Below are 20,322 nucleotides of genomic sequence, written 5' to 3' on the forward strand. Positions count from 1 at the left end.
GTGGAGGCGGGTCTGGGGGTGATGGTGGAGGGGGAGGCGGGGGCGAAGGCCGAGGTGACCTGAACATGGAATTATAGATATGTTCAGGGTCACCTCGTCCTTCGCCCCCGCCTCCCCCTCCACCATCACCCCCAGACCCGCCTCCACTTTCCTCCCTTCCACCGGTTGCTTCCACTTGTTATAGCATCAACCCCATCCCCACAACTCCATGGTAACTTTCCTAAATTGCTATTAACTCACAATTTATTCTTGGGTTTGAAAATTGTGAGTTCTACATCAAGAGATGGCCACAGTTGGATGGCATGCAATTTGAGGATGTCTTAATTAGTTTTCCTGATGCCATTCCTTGTGGAGTCAAGGTTGCATCATATGGTGGTAAAACTGTTCTTAATCCAGAGGATTCCTATGTCCTACAACTACAAGAAGGCGATAAAGTTCTTGTTATAGCTGAGGATGATGACACCTATTCTCCAGCAGCACTGCCTACGGTGCTTACATTTTCCTTAGAACATATAGATTTCAAATAAATTGCTTGATATTCTGCTAGTTTGTTTTAATTTTTTTTTTTTTTTTTTTTTTTGTTTAGTGGCATAGTTGAGGTATTTTGTTGTGGGAGACTTAGTTCACTCCACTTACCATGCACACGCACACAAGAAAAAGAAATGCTTTGATTACTTTTTGTCCACATCAGGTGATATTCAGACCCTTCGATTGAAAAGGGAAAGGAAGCAACAAATAGACTTAGAAAAAAGTAACTGTCTGAAGGAGGAAAACATTTCTATGACTTGGCTAGGAGCAAATATAGGCTATAGAGTTGATTTAGTAGTCAACATTACAAGAAGCCAATGATCAATATCTCTTGGAGAAATACAGATCTGCTTCAGCATATTGCAGTATTTCTATTGTATTGAACTATATGCTTTTCTAGTGTTCAAGTGAAATTGTCCATTGGACTGCACTGGAACAGCTTTGCTAATATTTTTTTCATTGAGAATTTGAGTGTTACTTGCGTGCTTCTTTGAATGAGCTTAGCTTTTGAGGCAAAAAGCGCTGCAGCCTTGGGGTTTCGAGCTTTGAGCTTAAGCGCGCTTTTAACAACACTGCATCTACAGCATGAGTTGGTTTCTTCTTCTTTCTAATTGATTATTTTCTTATTAAAAAAACTGTTGTACCTTCGATTCAGCAAAACATTCAGTTTTGCAACCTATTATTGGATGAGAACTGCAAAATTCAATGTTTCTTTTTTTTCTTTTTTTCTTTTTTTTTTTTATTTGGTCTTGAGTGCACCAGAAGGGGGAGATAGGAAATGCAACTTACTTTTTACAAGCATATTTACTCCAAAATGCCAAGGGGGGAGGGTGATAATATTCTTAATTGGCAGTTGACTCGGAATGGTGTTTTTGATGTGAGTTCCTTTTATAATTCTTGATTGGACGCCCCTTCTATTTCTTTCCCTTAGAAGAGCATTTGGTGTGTACAGATACCTAAAAGGGTGTCTTTCTTTTTATGGACAGCAGCTAGGGGTAGGATTCTCACAATTGATAACTTGTTATGAGGGGCTTGCCCCTTGTTAATGTTTAATTTTGACTAGTATTTAAAGCTAGCACCTAGGATGATGCTTAAGGACAACTCAGGGAACTGGTTCATCCTTCAATGAATAGTACCAATATCCAAGAGGTTATACTGCCTGCTCTACGCCAGGTTTCAGAGTGTTGTTTTAGCTTATATCTAGATTTCATAATTCCTCTTTTCTGGATCAGTAGTAAAATACTAAAATTATTGACTAGAAAGCCAGAAAGAAGTTGGGGTGTCCTAGTATGATAGGCATACAAAGGAAGGACAGAGAGAAGAGAGCAACTTAGAACTTGAATCCCCAAAAAAAGGTATCAATGAAATCCAAAAAGAAAATAAAATTTGACAACAGTGGAGAATCAAAGATGAAAGAGAAAAGCATCTTCCGCAACTTCTTTATCTTGCTAATAGAAAGCTTGACTTCTAAAATGCTTTATCATTCCTCTCCTTCCAATTGCCACATCAAACAGGAAGGAACTGCAGCAAGCTGTTGACTCCTCTGACCCCCAAACAGACCTTTGCCATAGGCCATCAAATGTATGGGATACTAGGCATCACCTAATATAACACTGAATAAGGAAAAACCAAGTTCCAAATATCTTTGGCAGTTGAACAAGGTTGTTCAGGTTCAACATCTTATTTTATCAATTTAAAATGAGTAATCTTTGTTGGAATCTATTAGGAAGTGTCATACTCAGGATTTGGAATTTTTTATTGGGTATACTTATCAAAAAAGGAAGTGTCATACTCATATATTTGGAACTATCATGCTAGTGCAGAAAGATGAGGATTTAAAAAAAATATATATATATATATATATATATTTAATGTTTCACAGGTGAAATTATCATTATTGCCCCTTTTAGGTAGTCATTTATTGATGCCTCAAATTTACCTTTAGGCATGAGCAATCCACTAAAGTTATGATTCAATTCTTATTATCTGATTTTCATTTTTGTGGTTAGTTATGATCTCGTCTTTAATACTAAAAATGCATTTCTTTGGTGCAGTTGGTGTCACCGCATTTTTCCTATCCAAGAAACTTGCAGTTTGAATGAGAAGGAACTGCAAACAGTTTTATCAAAGCTTGTTTTTTCATGAATGATAAACAGCACAAAGTTTCACATCCTGTAAAGGTAAAAGTTTAAACCTATTAACGGTGCAGATACCATAGTAATTTATAAAGCAAATTATGAAGTAAATGTGAAGCATGACTATTTATCTGCTTAAAACCAAAGGAACTACTGACCTTGTCTTTCTTTTCACTCACCATATTCCAAGGTTTGAATCCACTCTTTTGGATCAATATTCAAATTGTGTTTGTCTTTCTTAGACATTATTGAGGGGGAATAAAGAAAAAAGATATCAAGTTTATATTAAAAGAACTTAAGAAGGGAAATTTCATTCAATAATTTTCTCAAAAAGCTGCTGTTACAACTTAAGCAAACCCTTAAATAAAACAATAGAATGTTACCCTAGCAAAGACGGCAACCAGTGATTCTGATATAAGCTAATGGTTCTAATAGTTTCAGGCTTATTTAAAAGTCACAAGACTAATTAAAATGTCAGGAAACCTTTGTTAGGTTTTTGGGTTGCTGTGTGGGGTCTTTTCCTATAACTTACCTGGGTTTTCCCCTTGGTTCACCTTTTAAGACTAGATCTGCTTGAGATGTTATAGTAGTAGAGCAAATGGAAAGGAGGCTGATTGGGTGGAAAAAATTGTATTTTTTGAAAGGTGGTATGTCACTTTGATCAAAAGCTCTCTTTCAAATCTATCCACCTACTTTATGTCTATCTTTCATATTCTTATAGGGTTTGCTAGAAAATTAGAGAAGTTGCAAACGGATATTTCTTATGGACCCGGTTTAGGGGATGAAAGGAAGTTTTCCCTTTGGTGAATTTGAGTACAGTTTCTCTCCTATTCAACCAGTGGTTTAGGAATTCAAAGGCTCGATATTGTTAATCAATTTCTTTTTATGGATATGGCTTTGATCATATGCCATGGAAAGGGAAAATCTTTGGAGAAGGGTTGTGGGGGCTAAATAATATGGAGAGTTGGTGGGTCAATTGTTTTCTGCTAAGGTTAGGGGTTCTCAAGCTGTGTGTATGGAAGCGCACCAGACATGGTTTAAATGAAATGTGAAATTCTTCGTTGGAGATGTTAGTCAGCAGTCACATCTTTTTCTGGCATTATGTGGGGTGTGGTGATGAACTTCTCAGAATCCTTTTTTCTGAGCTATAAGAAAATGCAACCAACAAACAAGCCTCTATTGACAAGTACATGTACAGACATAACAATGCTATCCATTGGTGCCCTACTTTATGCTTCTTGCAGTTCTGGAAATGGTTTAAATGAAATGTGCTCGTCTTTATTTAAGAATCATATATTTGACATGAAATCTTACTATAAGGCTTTGAGTGGTGGTCTTAGAGAGGTTTTTCCTTGGCAGGTGATTTTCAAGACTAAGGGCCCGTTTGGTAATGTTGTTCTAATAACGTTGTTTAAGTGTTGTGGAAATACGTGTGGGTGTAAAAATGTGTTGTGAAATACGTGTTGTGTTGTTTAAATAATGAAAACTATTGTTCAAACAACATTAACAAATAAGCCCTAAAGTCCCTAGGAAATTTGCTTTTTTTGCTTGGACTGATGCTCATGTTAATATTCTTACCATAGGTAACCTTCAAAAGGGCAAGATCATCATTTTTAACTGGTATGGTATCTCCAAATTAGATGGGGAGAATATTGCTCATCTTTTCCTTCATTTTTCTGTTGCTAGGGATCTTTGGTCTCTGGTTTTCTCTTTATTTGGTGTCTCTTGGGTCATGTGTCTTTCAGCAAAAGATCTCCTAGCATGTTGGAGATGTGCTTTCAAAGGCAATCAAAGCTCAGATGTGTCTTCATGTTTGATATGATGTATTTGAAGGGAGCACAACCCTAAATCGTTTGCAGGAATTGGAATTTCCCTGCTCTGTAGAACATTGGGGATGTTGATTGTTCTTTTCTAGAGTTCCTTGATCTTTTTAATCTGTGAAGTTGCTCTCTTATACTTCTCGAGTCCTTGGGCTTTGCCTTTTTACTTTTATTTAAAAAATTAAAATTAAAAGTCGGACACCTTATTACATAAAAACTTTTATAAAAAAAATTATAATAATGAGTTTAAGACATAAGCTACTCAAAGAAACCAAGATTCATCACAGAAGCTAGCTTATGGATACCTAGACTTCCCTTTAGTGTTCCTTTTTCCATGCTCAGGTGCTTGTAAAAGTTATCTTCAACTTTCTTTGCATCAGGATTAAGTTGTATTGAGTCAGCAAATTGTAATTTGTAGTCAGTTTTACCTCTCATATCCGTCCTTGTTATTGTGGGTTATCAGCAACTGGCATTTTTTTTATGTTCTTTATGCCCCCCCCCCCCCCCCCCCCCCGCGCACGAAAAACAAAGCAACAAAGGAAAAGAAAGCATAAAAAGCCTTAGCAGAGCTAATTAAATCTGCATGTTGTAGTTTGCAGTTGGTTATAACAAAAGGGGAATAGAGGAGACAGAGTTGAAGATTGTGAAAGATACTTCAAATGGTTCTGGTAAGTTTGCTTTGTTGGACCGTAACAAATGCTTTGGCGTTGTGGCTGCTGCAGTAAAAAGTGCTGTATCAGATTCAGTTGTAGACCTCAAATCTCCAGAGGTAAAAAAACTGTTATCCTTTCTCACTTGTTTGCAAACATTTTACATTCTCCTGACCTATTTGTGCTTGTTCCAACTTCATCACCATACAGTATTCTGTTCTTGCTGAGCTGCTTCCGCTTTCTGGAGTACCCAATGGGTCATTGGTGGTTGCTGTCTCAGTTTTGCCGCAAAATCTGGTTAATACCAAGCCACGTCTCTGTATCAAGGCTCTGGTTTCTGTCTCCAAAGCAAAGGGTGGAAAGCATTAGAAAGGAATGGATAATGTGGTTTAGAATATTCTTACCAGTGCTTTTGAAAAGAAAAATTAAACCAACTTGGATCAAAATAAAAAATTTGGCTCTCGATGTAATGATCATTGTTTTGATTTCTTACCGTTAATAATCTCTCTCTCTCTCTCTCTCTCTCTCTCTCTCTCTCTCATATGCTGGGTCATACATCATACTTATTATAATAAAGACACTGTTTGTTTCGGCATAAAAGAATTTCCAAAATCTGTTTTCCTCATCATACTTATTATAATAAAGACACTGTTTGTTTCGGCATAAAAGAATTTCCAAAAAATGTTTTCCTCATTTTTGAGTGTTTGGGTTTGAAAAAATTGGTTAAACAGAAATTATTTCCCACATTGACGAGGAAAAATGCCATATTTGGGGTTGAAGCCCTGCTTGTTTTGGTGTAAAGCATTTTTTAGATGTTTTTCTCATTTTTAGGCATTTGGGGTAGCTGAAAAACATGGTCAAACTAAAACATTTTATGTTAACCAAGAAAGTATTCTATCTGTCCTTGAAAAGTTAAAAGTTTTAGTCTTAAGAGAGCTTAAACATTCAAAACGACATATGTATTCCCAAAATCTCAAAAATGGTCAAACTACCCTCAAAGCCTATAGATTGCCACTAAAATTTTCAAATGACCAAATTATATGTGAAACTTTTAAAATGATTAAAATACGCAATTACGCATAAAACCTCCAAAATAACTAAAATCCTTAGAAAGCTCTAAAATGATAGAAGTATTCCTAACATTTTAAGAATGATCAAAATTCTCCTAAATTGTTCAAAATCATCAAATTATCCTTAAAACTTTTAAAATGAGAAAAATATCCCCTGTAAAAATCTTTAAAAAAAAAAAATCTTGCAAATCTTTAAAATGATTGAAATACCCTTAAAATATCTAAAAATAATCCAAATACCCACAAAACATTGAAAATATCCCTTAACCTTGCAAATTGACAGTAAGAATATTGAATTTCCTGTGTTAAACTATTTCTTAGTAGACATCAATAAATCCGAACATTGTGTTGTAATGTTGATTTTGAAATAGTGAGTGTATTATCTTGATTTTCGCACAACTCGAGGTATTAGATTTAAGAACAAAATTTGGGGAGTAAAGTCAATTCATTGAAGTTTATTTCTGTCAATTTTTTTTATTTTTATTTTATTATTATTATTATTTTTTAATGGTGCTATTTAGGGTGTCTAAGGCTAACATAATTCCAGGTTACTCATTGTAGAAAGGAGTAGTGCATTAGATTGAAATCTTTGTAACTTCACCTAAGAGTACAGCTTTATCATGAAATTTGGAGTATATCAGTTTACATCCCATTTTGCAACTAGAGGTCGACTCATAAATCAAGGACAAAATGATAATTGTAACCATGAAAGAATAGAAACGTTGTTTGAAATTAGATGAGAGAAAACTGAGTTCCAAAATACATAGGAGCTCAAGACATGGTGAATGGAAAAATTGAACCACCAAATCAAATGATCAAGTCATATCAAGTTTTAATGATCAGGATGCATTCTTGGAACTTAGGATTTAATCCATAAAATTTTGATTAGTCCTTCAAAGAATTCATTTCACTTTATTAAATGTCAAAATCTCATTGGATTAAGTTTAATACAAGGATGTAATTAAAAACATGATATATTTCCAGTAGAGTATCATGATTTTTGTATAATTAATTAAGGCTAAAATATTATTTTGGTTCCTAAAATTGACCAATAGTTTGTTTTTTATTCTTAAACTTTAAAAAGTTCGTTTTCATTCCTAAACTATTGATTTTTTTTTTTTTTTTGGTACCTAAACTATTGAAAATGTCTCACTTTTTGTCCTTAAACTTTCATTTTTTTTTTTTCATCCTTAAAGTATTGAAAAAAAAATTATTTTTTCATCCTTATTTTTTTCTCTAAACTATTGAAAAAAAAAAAAAAAAAAAAACTCTTTACAAAGTTTAGCAACAAAAAAAAAAATAATAATAATAATAATCTAAAGTTTAAGGATAAAAACAAATTTTGGAAAAATTTAAGAACCAAAATAATATTTTACTCATTAATTAATTATATCATATAAATAATGATTAATTAAAATTCTATCTTTGGGATAATCTAACATAAAATGGGTTAAAAAGTGGTTTAAACCTAGTAATCATCTCCAAACTAATCAGAAAAAATCCGGCTAAAAATAAACTAGATTCAAAGTAGAGGAAAATTAGGATCCTGAGTTAAAGTCCTAATCGACACTTTAACCTAGAGTGGAAGTGCTAATCAGCATTCTGAGTGTCCCAATCGGCACTCTAAAATACCAATAAACACTTTTGCTTGGACCTATGTTTTTGAACTTTCAACTTTGTTGTTGTCCTCTTTTTTTTTTTTTTTTTCTTAACTTGAACTTTTTATCCTAATGTCATAAGGGTTAAATATGAGTTTAAATGCTTTGAAGTACAGGAATAAAGGGAAAATACAAATTTCCTAAGCCTCTTCCTGGGGAGAAATTGTGTTTATTAGTGCCCCTGCCCCCTGCCCCTGCTTTTTTATTTTTTATTTTTATTTTTAAAATTTTTAAAGTAAGTAAAAATTGAGACCCAATCCCTTTTCTCAAAATTGGCCCCCTAGCTGTCCCTCTTATGAGCTCGTAGCTTCAACTTTTAGTACTTGGTGTGCGTTTGGATTGGGATAGAAAATTAAAATTATTTTACTATTTAGCTTATTTTTACTACTATTCATGCGCCTATTGCACTTTTTGGTATTATTTATGGGCTTCATTATACTATTTTAACTAACTTTTATCTTTATTAACAGTACTTTCAATAATAAATTTTCAATTTTAGCAAAATAAACGGTATCTAACTGCACCCTCAAGCGGTATCCAACCGCACCCTATTCATGGCTCACACTGTACTTTTTGGTACTATTCATGAGTCCTACTGTACTATTTCAGCTAATTTTTACCTTTATCTAAGTACTTTCAACAAAAAAATTTTAGTTTTAGCAAAATAAATCTCAAACAAACCCTTAATTTCACTCTTTTATAGTTTGTTATCTTACTTTTACTAATAGTTTTTTTCTTACTATTGAAACTCCCCTACATTTCAAGCCATTGGCTCGCTTTAGACTTCACATTTTTAATTCCCTTTTATTTGAAAAGTCCCACATTTTCAAGCTATTGAAACTCGTCCCCCTCACCCCCACCTTTTCAAGCTTCCATTTTGCGCTCTATGCTTAGCTTCTTACTCAACAATTACCTCCTCCATCTTCCATAACAAAGAGTATTGACACTTAACCTTACTTTGATTATTCATCTTTTTATTATGAAATTTGAAAAGAGAAGAAAATAATTCCTCCAAATTATCATGCTATTGTTTGTATATAGAAAATTCAGCATAATAGTTTTTGTTCTCTCTCTCATATTTCAAACCAATTTGACTAATTAAAATGTTAACGAGCTTTTACTCAATTTGCCAGAATTGAATTACAATCTTGAAATAAAAATTGAATTTACAGAACCATGGTTGGTACAACAATAGATAAAATCAAGTTGATTTTGTCATATTTGATTGAGTCCTTGGCCAAAAGGCGAGAAATAAAAAAATCAAGTCCGTTAAAAAATTTGCTACTTTGCTAGAGTCAGGAGAAGCAACCCTAAATACTTAGGCCTTCATAACCATATAGAAAGAACTTAAAGGAGCCTTAGAATTTAAGGACTAACATATTTAATTATTTACTGCTTATCAATCAAAATTCTTACATGCATATGATGCTCTCTATAAGCATACCCATAGTGACAACTTAAAGAAGACAGAGATTTATATTCAGGAAAAAAAATAAAAGAAGCCATAGTTTTAATGGTCACAGGCCTAATAGAAGTCTCAAACAAACTGGAAAAACACTACTTAAAAAAAATCTAGATAAAAACCATTGCAAAATTTGAGCACTAAAAATTCATGAGATTGATTGTTCATCCTTTGCTTTCTCAACCAACACAGAGCCGTCCTTTGTTTGTATTAGAAGAAGCAGCATCATCACAAGCTTCTTTGTCCACACGGAAACACCAGAGTTGCACTACATCATCTATCTCGAGACCATTCGACTTCTGGACATAGTTCCAAGTGGATCTCAAAGCATATGTTGAACTCGTGTTGCCCGTATCCTTAGGCATGTCCCATTGAATCAAAACAATATGGCCAATCTGAAGCATGGGATCAATGAATTGCACTCGGATTGGCAATCACGAGGATATTTTGCCCGTATCCTTTTCTTTCTCCACAAGGATTGGCTTGTTTTTCTTGGTTTCCAATTCAAAACAACAGTCTTGATCATCATCATCATCATCATCATCCTGGTCTCCAAATCTTGATCGCATGTTTTGAACAGGCACGGTTTCTTCCACAGAGATTGGCTTCTTGAGAGAATTTTCTAGGAAGAGCCTATGAAACTTGTGAAATTTCTTTCTGGCTACGATGGAGACCTCAACCAACGCGTCAAATGGAGTCCAATTGGGAGCAATAGTATGGCCCTCCATATCATGAATTCCCATGTTCTCTAACAAAGACATATCTGTTTTAATCTTCTTCTTTATCTCACAACTTTCCCTCCTTCTTGCTGTTAAACCCGTAACTATATAGAATAGTAAATACTAAAAACACAGAGAGAAACTATTATATATGGCTCTCCTTTAATTTGTTTTTGTTTCCTCAAGAGCGAGAGAGAGAGAGAACAATGTTTTGTTATGAGAATCAAGAGCTAACAATATATATAGAGGGACTGAGGGAGAGAGCAATATTGGGTTGTAACTAAGTATTTCCTATTGAAAATCGGAATACAAATTTCCTAATCCTTTTTGGCAAAGGAAAAAGATTTAATTTAGTGACTGTTGTAAAATTTATTGGGTCGGTGGGATGGGATGGGATCTCCAGAGGACGACACGCCGTTTTTATTAAAATTATTATAAAGGGAGAATGAAACGCCGTTTTATACTTATTAAACAAATTTACGAATCGCCGTATTGAAGTTGAATGATGTGTCTTATCAAAAAAAAAAAAATGAATGGTGTGGATGTTGTACTGTATAGACAGATTACAGTAAATAGTAAAATACATGTACACTGTCTCTCTGCTGTTTTTGGGATTTTTAGGAAATAAATAAATAAATGAAAATAGGAAGAGATGGTAGGCATAGTTGTCAGTATCGTATGATACGCGATACGTATCGTACGATACGTATCGTATCGTGTGTAAAAAATTCTGTATCGTATTGGCGTATCGTAAGTACTCATGAATCGTACGATACAATGTGTATATCGTATCGTAAAATCGTATGTATCGTATGATACATGGACAAATGCTTTAAAATGAGATTTTTTGTTAAAATTTGTACTTTTATTTGAATCTAACAAGTTGTTAGACTTGTTTTGAACAAAAAAAAAAAATTATTAGTTTACTTAGTTTACCCTACTAAAATAACATATTCATAAGTTTTTTTTGCTCTCTCTCCTACAATTAGACTACTTAATACACAATTACCCTTCACTTTAATATTTAAAAATTTATTTTATATACTACGAATAAAATATTAATTGACAATATAAATTTTATTTTTATCACTATTGTTATAAGTCCAAGAAACTAGAATGCCAAAATTTTTTTTATAAAAATATTATTAAAATAAAAAGAACAAGAAGAGATTGTAAATGTTAATGACAAATGACGGTGGAGAAAATTTTAATGAAGATATAATTTTGCAAAATTATAAACATGATGATAACATTGACTTAGATGGGGTTGATTAGGCAATATGATAAATGTGATGAAAATAAATTATTATTTTTGGGTCATTTGTAATATATTATCATTTTTGAATTTAGGAAATTTGAATGCGTATGTTATAAACACATGCTAGTTTGATTTATTTAGTTAGCTTGTTAAATATTATTACATAAGTGATGAATAAATTAGTCATTAGTTGAATATATTCAAAATTTATAATGAATATACCCTTTATATATGTATATTTATAATTTTTTATAAATTTTATTAAATGTTTGTGTATCTTACGATACACGATATGATACATGATACAGAAAAATTAAAAATCGATTCACGATACGATTCACGTTTTGACAACTATGATGGTAGGTACTTATTTCATTGTAGTTTTTTTTATTTTTTTATTTAACAAAGTTTCAACTTATGGTATCTATGGTGTCTGCTTCTAATGATTCCACTCTCTATCGTCAGAACAAAACACTAATTGGTTTTTAGTGTAAGTGAAGATTGAACTTCAGGTCTTTTATTCAACCATCATAAATTTTATCAACTGAGCTAACTGGAACCCACTATTTTATTGTAGTTGAGTGCTAAGTGTTGTTTGGGTTGGAGTTAATAAAGATATGGATTACTAATTGGTAAGATATTATTATTATTATTATTATTAATGAATAAGTGAAAGAAAGAGAGAAATATTTCAGAATTATATAGGGGCATTACAATTACAATTACAATTATAATACCTTCTTTTTTTCTTTTTTTTTTGCTTAATTACAAATACAATACCTTGCTAGCTGGACTTGCATTACATCGCATTGCAGGCCTTATTTTTGTTCTGAGTGTCCTGATTGGCACTCTAAAGTACCAATAGGTATTTCTGCTTGGACCTATGTTTTTGAACTTTTTACTTTGTTGTTGTTGTTGAAGTCTTTTTTTTTTTTTTTTTTTTTTTACTTAAAACTCAAGGGGTAAATATGATTTTAAGTGCTTTGAAGTACAGGATAAAGGAAAAATACAAATTTCCTAAATCTCTTCTTCAAGGGAGAAACTACGTTTGTTAGTGCCCCCCTCCCCCTCGACTTTTTTTATAAAAAAAAATGTTTGAAGGAAGTGAGGACTGAGTTCCAATCCATATTTCTCTAAATTGACCCCCATAGTTGTCCGCTACATTAGGGGATTGTAGCTTCAACTTTTAGTACTTTCACTCTTTTACTGTAAGTCTGTTATCTTACTTTTAATTACTAATAGTTTTTACCATTAAAACTCCCCTACACATCAGTCATTGGCTTGCAAGAAGCTTCACTTTTTTTTTTTTTTTCTTTTTTGGTGCTGAAGAAAAATACATTAGATACAAAATAGAGATACAAAAAGAGCGCAGATTACACAGGGATTGAACAAGAGACCCCATCTGTAGTCACAACAATAGATACATCAACTGGAGGCTTCACTTTTTTAATTCCCTTTCATCTGACGCTCAAAAGCCCCAGATTTTCAATCTATTGAAACTCGCCCTTAGACATGGAAAAACAAATTGGAATTTGTCGACCCAACCCGAATCCGAAGAAAAATACACAATCCAAACCCAAATTTTTAACTCGAAGTAAAAAAGGGTTGACCTGTGACCCAACCCTTTTTTTTTTTTTTTGGTTGCAGGTTAACCTGATCCAACCCAGCTAACCCGTGACTTTACCTTTTTTTATAACTTTTTTTTTGGTAATAAATATAATAAAATTAAGACATTATTAGTTTAATTGTTTGTTGTGAGCCTTACAGTGCACAACTCAAATTCAATTTGACAAATATAATGCATGTTTTTATTTTTTATTTTTTTTATTACAAAAAAAATCATATTTTGAACATTTTTTTGGATAATGCCATTTAAATACAATGGCCTCAAGAAAAAAAATTGAGACCTTTATCTAACTGTATGCAAATGAATTGAAAGATGAATGGTTGAAGCATTCTCTCACTTGAATAACTCGATAAGTAAAGATTTTTAGAAATCAAATAACAAAGTACATGTTTAGAGTTAAAAACATATATTTGAAATTATAGACATGTATGAGAAAAGTATTTATAAGTGTAAGTTTGGATAGAGCTTAAAACAAATTTCATCTGCGTTGGGCGTTTTTTTGTGGGTTCCATGCACTATTCATATTTAAAAATTATTTTACTATTGTGTTTTCAGTTTTCAGTAATAAGCGGTATCCAAACAGACCCTAAGTGTGAAAAAAGAGAAGACGAAATATATCAATGAAATTTGCATAAATTATGGATGCTTAGGCTTGGAGTATGTGTTTTTTTTAACAATGATATGATATTCATAAAAGAGACTATGTATAAATAAGTAAACAATCAAACTTTGATCTATATTCTCAAATTGAAATAAAGTGCTAACCACAATTGATATTATATTATGAAATTAGTTTTCAAGATTGTTAATTTCTTATATGTTTTTATTCCTTTTCAAATTAGCTATTCAATAGGGCATTTGTAATTTTGTTATATGTTTTGGGAAGTTGATATTGTGTAGAAGTGAAACTTGTGTGTTTGTTTTAATTAGATTTTCAAATGATAGACTAGACCCCTTTGTGTTTGTGCTATTTGTTTTGGTTAGCAATGTTGGGATTTGTATTGTTTTATGATTATTGAATAAGCATTAATTTGTTGAGCTGGACTCATTCTTGATATGAGTGGTGAATTCAAAGTAATGCATTTTACACCAAGTACTTTCCTGCATGATTTACCAAATGGTAAATACATTATAAAAAAGAAAAAAAAAATCATGTGAAAAAATACACCTGCAATTTGATTGACTCAACATGTTTCTAACCCGCTTAAATGACTCTTTTTTTTTTTTTTACCCAAACTCATTTTCAACTAAAAAACCCGATTGACTTGACCTGAACTACAATCCGCCCATTTTGCCACGTCTACCCCACCCTCCCCCAAACCATTTCAAGCTTTATGCTCACGTTCTTACACATCAATCAATTCCTCCATCTTCCTTGCCAAAGAGTCTTGAGCTAATATGAAGCTTAGCAAAAATGACTTTAAAAATTAAAATCTTGAGAGGAGTTAAACTCGACTCCATGTTTCATTTCTATTTATTTATCTTATGTTTTATGATTTGTTTTTGTTATTTTAAGTCTTTGAATAATATGCTTGGATAGAGAATGTAAATCCTCTCTACTAATTTTTATGTTTTACTTTATACTCCACCAATCACAACTTTCCATGTGTGTGTGTGTGTGTGTGTGTGTGTGTTTTTAACTAAAGTTTAAAATTTAAAAAAAAAAAAAAAAAAACAAAAATAAAAGAACTTATGATATACCACAATTTTGAAGTATAAACAGGGGAACTCGACATGATATACCACAATTTTGAAATATATATATATATATAATTTTTTTTTCTAGTTTAATTTACCCTTAAAAATATTTTTGCACAACTTAAACATATTTCAGCACAGCCTAAAACCAAACAACAACACAGATCTCTCTCTCTCTCTCTCTTATGAATCTCATCTCATCTCATCTCTCTTTTCTTTCTGTCTATCTCAATATTTCTGATTTTAAAAGTAAAGAGTGAGTGTTTTTGAGCTGTGAGTGTCATTCTTTTTATTATAAATTTATATTACATGTGTGTGAGTGTGTGTCTGACTGTCTAATATTGATTGTATGTATTATTTTTTTAATTTTTTTTATAATGTTATTTGTGTTAATTGTGATGTGTGCGTGTATAGTATAAATATAGTAAAACTTTATATAATTTAATAATTAGGGAAATACAATGATTTTTTACATATGTGTATTGTTATCATGTTATAATAACAATTTTTTATAAGTTAGTATTTCAAAGGAAAAAAAAAGTAAAGTTGGTGATTGTTCAAGTATTTGATTCGTTAAGTATACATTTAATGTATTATTTATGTACGGATGAATGTGATTGTGTCGGTCAATAATTAATACAATACCAGTGAGCTAAGTTTATTCATTTAGTTTAAAATATTTTTATAAAAACAATGACAAATAGATAAGAATAACTGCATAAAAATAAAAATGTTATAGAAACTTAGCAAACCACATTAATAATAGATAATAAAAACTAATAAGGAACTATTTTGTATTGATTCCAAAATATACTGAAGTTCCATTTTTATTAAATTTTGTTTGATTTTGGTTTCTTAATGACCTTCTGAAAAAAATTCTTGGAGTCTTCATTGAGTATAAAATGGAACACAAAAGGTGGTATAGATGATTTGTATTTTTGGATGGGTATGGTTATGAATAAATCATTTCATTCTTTTTACATGTAGCTATTTTCATGAGCTTGAATTTATACATGTATGGTTAGAGTTGAATTGAAGTAAATTTGATATCCATGCATGATGTTAATATAGTAAATGGAATTGCTAGAGTCTTAATATTGATTACAAAGATTGTGGGTTCAAAGTTTGGTTTATAATCTACATGTACAAGCTTGAGTTTATATGAATTTTTTCTTATTTGAATACGGCTTTGCATGCTAGCTCTCTAGCGAGTATTGCAAATCCCATCAATCTTTAGGCTTGATTCGAAGGCAACTTTCCAAGTAGTTTTTCAAATCTAGTTTTTAAAAGGAAAATTGATTTCAAATTGGAGTTTTTTTTCAAAAGTAAGTTTCAAAATGTCTTTAAATCTTCCAAGTCTTAAAAGCTAGTTTTATAAACATGTTTTTGAGTAAAAACTACCAAAACCCCTTAAAAATTTTTGTTGTTCACTAAGAATGGACAGAAGGGATCAAAACCAATTGATCAATTTTGATTGGTGTGCCAAATAGGGTTCAGTTTTGAACACAAATGAGGATCAAATTAACATTGAACTCTATTTTATTTTCTAGAATTAAACTGAAGTAATATACATGGTTAAGATACATTATTAAAATTTCATATATAATATTAGGACAAACAATGATAGGTTAACTAATACAAATGACTACATAAAATTCAAAATTAGTTTTATACATTTTCATGCTGTTTGTATCAAGGAAAATAAATGTTGGAAAAAATTCTAAGAATATAATAACTTCTTAGAGAAGCCATTTGCTTTTAGGTATTTCAATATAACAATTTACGCTTTTTGCAAAGACTCACTTAGTGTTATTATAGATATTAGACTTATCCATACTTTGATTATTCATCTTTTTAATATGAAACAAAAAAGAAAAGAAAAATAATTCCTTCAAATTATCATGCTACAGTCTGTATATAGAAAATCCCGCAAAATAGCTTTTGTTCTCTCTACAAATTTCAAACCCGTTTGAGTAAAATGTTAACAAGCTCTTACTCAATTTTCCACTAAAAGAATTGAATTACAACCTTGAAATAAAAATTTGAAAGTTCAATAAGTGTATGAAACACCTTGAGCGTTTAGACCCCCAAATTACAAATTACCAATTCAAGCTTAATGTCAAACAATTAATGTGCGGAATATGAACATAAGCTTAAAACAGAATTGATAAACAATCTAAACCAAATAAAATCACATCCACAGCAGAAATTAAATGGAAAAGATTAAGGGAAGAGAGATACAAACACAAGGACAACACACGATGTGTTATTGAAGAGGAAACCGAAGCCCTTGGCATAAAACCTCTTCGCCGCCCTCCAAGCGGTAAACAATCCACTAAAGAATGTATTTGGGATACATAAACAGTAGAAAACCCTCCAAGCCTAATCTACCCAATGTACTTAAGCCCTCCAAGCTCCTACTCCAACAAGGTTACGCTGAACCTATTTCTTCTTTAGCTTGTCGGATTCCGCTACTTAACCATAGCATCAACCAATATAAAATTGGTCCCTTCTTAACTGCTTCCCAAACACCAAATGGCCTTCTCACAAATATGGGTATGGTGAGAAAAGGTTTTGGTAATGTATCTCAAGGATCTGACAATAGAGAGGAAGAGAGTAGAGGAATTTGAAAAGTCTCTATGTGAAGATTGTGGATGAATCAATCTTGTTTTTCTCTAGGGTTTCTCTCTCAAAATTCTCTCTGGAAGCTCTCTGAATATCGTGGGTGTAAGGGTATATATATAGTAGGGTGAGAAGAAATGTGAAAAGTCAGTTTTTCCCAAGCAGGGTGTTCTGGCGACTTGGCCTCGCGATTGAGTTGAGTCGTGAGTTCAAGCCGCGAGCTAACGGCCTGGCCAGCCTGGGACTCTTGTCCTGTAGTGCAACAGCTGGCGTGACTCTTCAGCTTCTGGCATGCTTGGCATGTGTGCAACTTCTAGTGGCTTGCAAGCCGCGAGCCACCCACGAGATCCAATCGCGAGTCCCTGCTTCTTTGCACAATCTTGAGCATTTCTTCACACTCTCTCACACACTACCCTTACATGATTCCCACCTAAATACAAGGTTACTAATTGCTAAAATACAAGCAAATTTGGCACGGAATAAAGCCAACAAGATGGTTGATAAAATTCAACCTTACAAAATTGAATTTACAAAATCGTAAAAAAAAAAAAAAAAAAAAAAAAAAAACAGTCTTGATCATCATCATCATCATCCTGGTCTCCAAATCTTGATCACTTGTTTCAAATAGGCAATGTCACAACAATAGGGGTTTCTTCTTCCATAGAGAGTGGCTTCTTGAGAGACTTTTCTTCGAAGAGCCTAAGAAACTTGTGAAGTTTCTTTCTAGCTACAATTGAGGCCTCAACCAAGGCGTCAAATGGAGTCCAATTGGGAGCAATAGTATGCCCTGCCATATCATGAATACCCATGTTCTCTAACAAAGAAATATCTATTTTCATCTTCTTCTTCTTCTTCTTCATCTCACAACTTTCCCTTCTTGTGGTTGAACCCATAACTATAAAGAATAGTAAATACTAAAAAACACAGAGAGATTAAAAGAAAACAGTGATGGCTTTTTTGTTTTCTCAGGAGCGAGAGATCAATGTTTTGTTATGAGAATCAAGAGTTAACAACTAGCAATATATATAGAAGAAGAGAGCAATAAGTATTTCCTAGTGAAAATTTGGATACAAAATTTCCTAATTCTTTTTGGCGAAGGAAAAGGATTTAAACTAAAACTCTACTAGTCTTGTGACCGTTGTTTTTCTAGGGTCGGTTGGATGGGATGTCAGATGTGATCCTCAGAGGACGACCCGCCATTTTTATTAAAATTATTGTTTTAAAGGGACAACGAAACACCGTTTTATTAAAGAGACTGCATGGTTAAGCTGAAATTGTTTAAGCAGTAAAAACGACAGGTGGTATAGAACAACTTTAGTACTCGCTGTTACGCCGTATTGAAGATGAATGATGTGGGTACACACTATCTCTCTGTTATTGAGTGGTAAGTATTGTTGTTTGAGTTGGAGTTACTAATGATGTGGATTGTTCATTGGTCAGTGAAAGTGAAAGAAAGAAGAGGAAATTCAAAATTATTTAGGGTCATTACAATTACAATTACCATAGTTTTATTTTTGTGTGTAAATTAATAGTACACATCCAAATATATCAATTTCATCTTTTATAAGGTATCCAGAATACGATGGAAACTTGATCTGCAAATGCATTCCAACTGTTGTTGACATTCTTGGGGTTTGTTTATCCTCCACAACAATATTTGTTATGTAAAATACACATACATGCATATATTTGTTTGACTAACATAGAATTATTGATTGAAGTACAATTAAGAATAGCCAAGAGCCTTGCAGCTCAACTGGTTAGTATCTTCTGGTATTTTAAATAGAAACACTGAGGGTTCAAATCCTCCCTCCTAGTTTGTAATTATCAAATTATAATTAAAAAAAAATAGAGTGATCCCAGTTGCATCTATTGAATATTAGACAGAGATTAGTTATCTGTTGTTGATTCTTCAATTGTTTTTGTAATCTAAATTCTAGCAATGGACTTGAGTCAAAATAACCATCACTTGGTAATATCTTAATTTTAGTTTATTGTGTCTCTCCTTTGGTATTACTCATGCCAAAACTGATTGACTTCATTGTTGCTATTTTACCTTTCATTTTACTAGTTTTCTTTCTCTCATTTTTGTTGTTTTTTGTTTAATTGGGACTGAACATATTTGGTTGCTATGATAGTTTGTGCAAACTTCAACTGATCATCATTTTTATTGTGCAAATTGACACTACTTTTCAGGTACCAACTAGTTTTACGCAATTGGCCAGGGAGTTTTATAAGAAAGTACAGAGAGCCAAGAATTGAAAGAAGAGAGGAAGCTCAAGCTAGAGAGAGTTTTGGAATGAAGAAAACTTTGTATATTACTCAACTAAATGAATCTGTACATGAATCTGTGACTAAATATAGAAAACAAAGCAAACAAAATATCCCAAACTATGCGGGTACAGTTACAACACGTGTGTTTGTCAGTCAAGTCACGTGTGAACACTTCTCACTTAAATACATCACTAAACTACAAGTCACTAAACTACAGCATTTCATTAAGCTACACTATACAACTAAACTACAATGCTAAGCTGTCGTTTATCTCAGATTTCATCCCTACACTTCTTTCTTCTTTTGCTTCATTCCTTTTCTTGCTTTCTGATCTGAATCACAATTTTGATACTCCCCCTCAAGATGACAATCAGGATTGTGACTATTCACAATGTTCATCTTGGCAAGTAAAGCCTTCAATTGTTGACCACTAAGCGCCTTTGTAAGAAGATCAGCTAGCTGTGAGTGAGTAGGAGTGAAAAACAATCTGATGACTTTATCTTGAACCTTATCTCTGATCAAGTGACAATCTATTTCTATATGTTTGGTCCTCTCATGAAGCACAAGGTTCTCACCAATATATATAGCTGCTTGGTTATCACAAAATAGCATTGCAGGCTTTGGATGATACACTTCTAAATCCTTCAACAAGGCTAATATCCAAGTCATCTCACACACAGTCATTGCCATGGCTCGATACTCTGCTTCTGCAGAAGATCTAGAGACTATGGACTACTTTTTAGACTTCCATGAAACCAGAGAATTACCCAAAAAGACACAATAACCAGTGGTTGATCTTCT

The 20,322-nt window shown here is 32.6% G+C and overlaps 1 protein-coding gene and 1 long non-coding RNA gene across 2 annotated transcripts in view; both read left to right on the top strand.

Annotated features, from left to right (window-relative positions):
• The window catches only part of LOC126717826 (uncharacterized), a 39,808-nt gene extending 34,159 nt beyond the window's left edge, over positions 1-5,649 (top strand). Inside the window, exons 6-7 of the mRNA XM_050419746.1 lie at positions 5,076-5,252; positions 5,344-5,649. Coding sequence (XP_050275703.1) covers positions 5,076-5,252; positions 5,344-5,502 — 336 coding nt within the window. The 3' untranslated portion in view covers positions 5,503-5,649. The remainder of the gene's footprint in view (positions 1-5,075; positions 5,253-5,343) is intronic.
• On the top strand, positions 218-2,708 carry LOC126717827 (uncharacterized). The gene is made up of 3 exons (XR_007652754.1): positions 218-488; positions 1,291-1,405; positions 2,583-2,708. It is a non-coding gene; the product is annotated as an uncharacterized LOC126717827 (long non-coding RNA).
• Positions 5,650-20,322: the final 14,673 nt, after the last annotated feature.

This window comes from Quercus robur, chromosome 3, assembly GCF_932294415.1.
Source record: "Quercus robur chromosome 3, dhQueRobu3.1, whole genome shotgun sequence".
Taxonomy (NCBI): Eukaryota; Viridiplantae; Streptophyta; class Magnoliopsida; order Fagales; family Fagaceae; genus Quercus; species Quercus robur.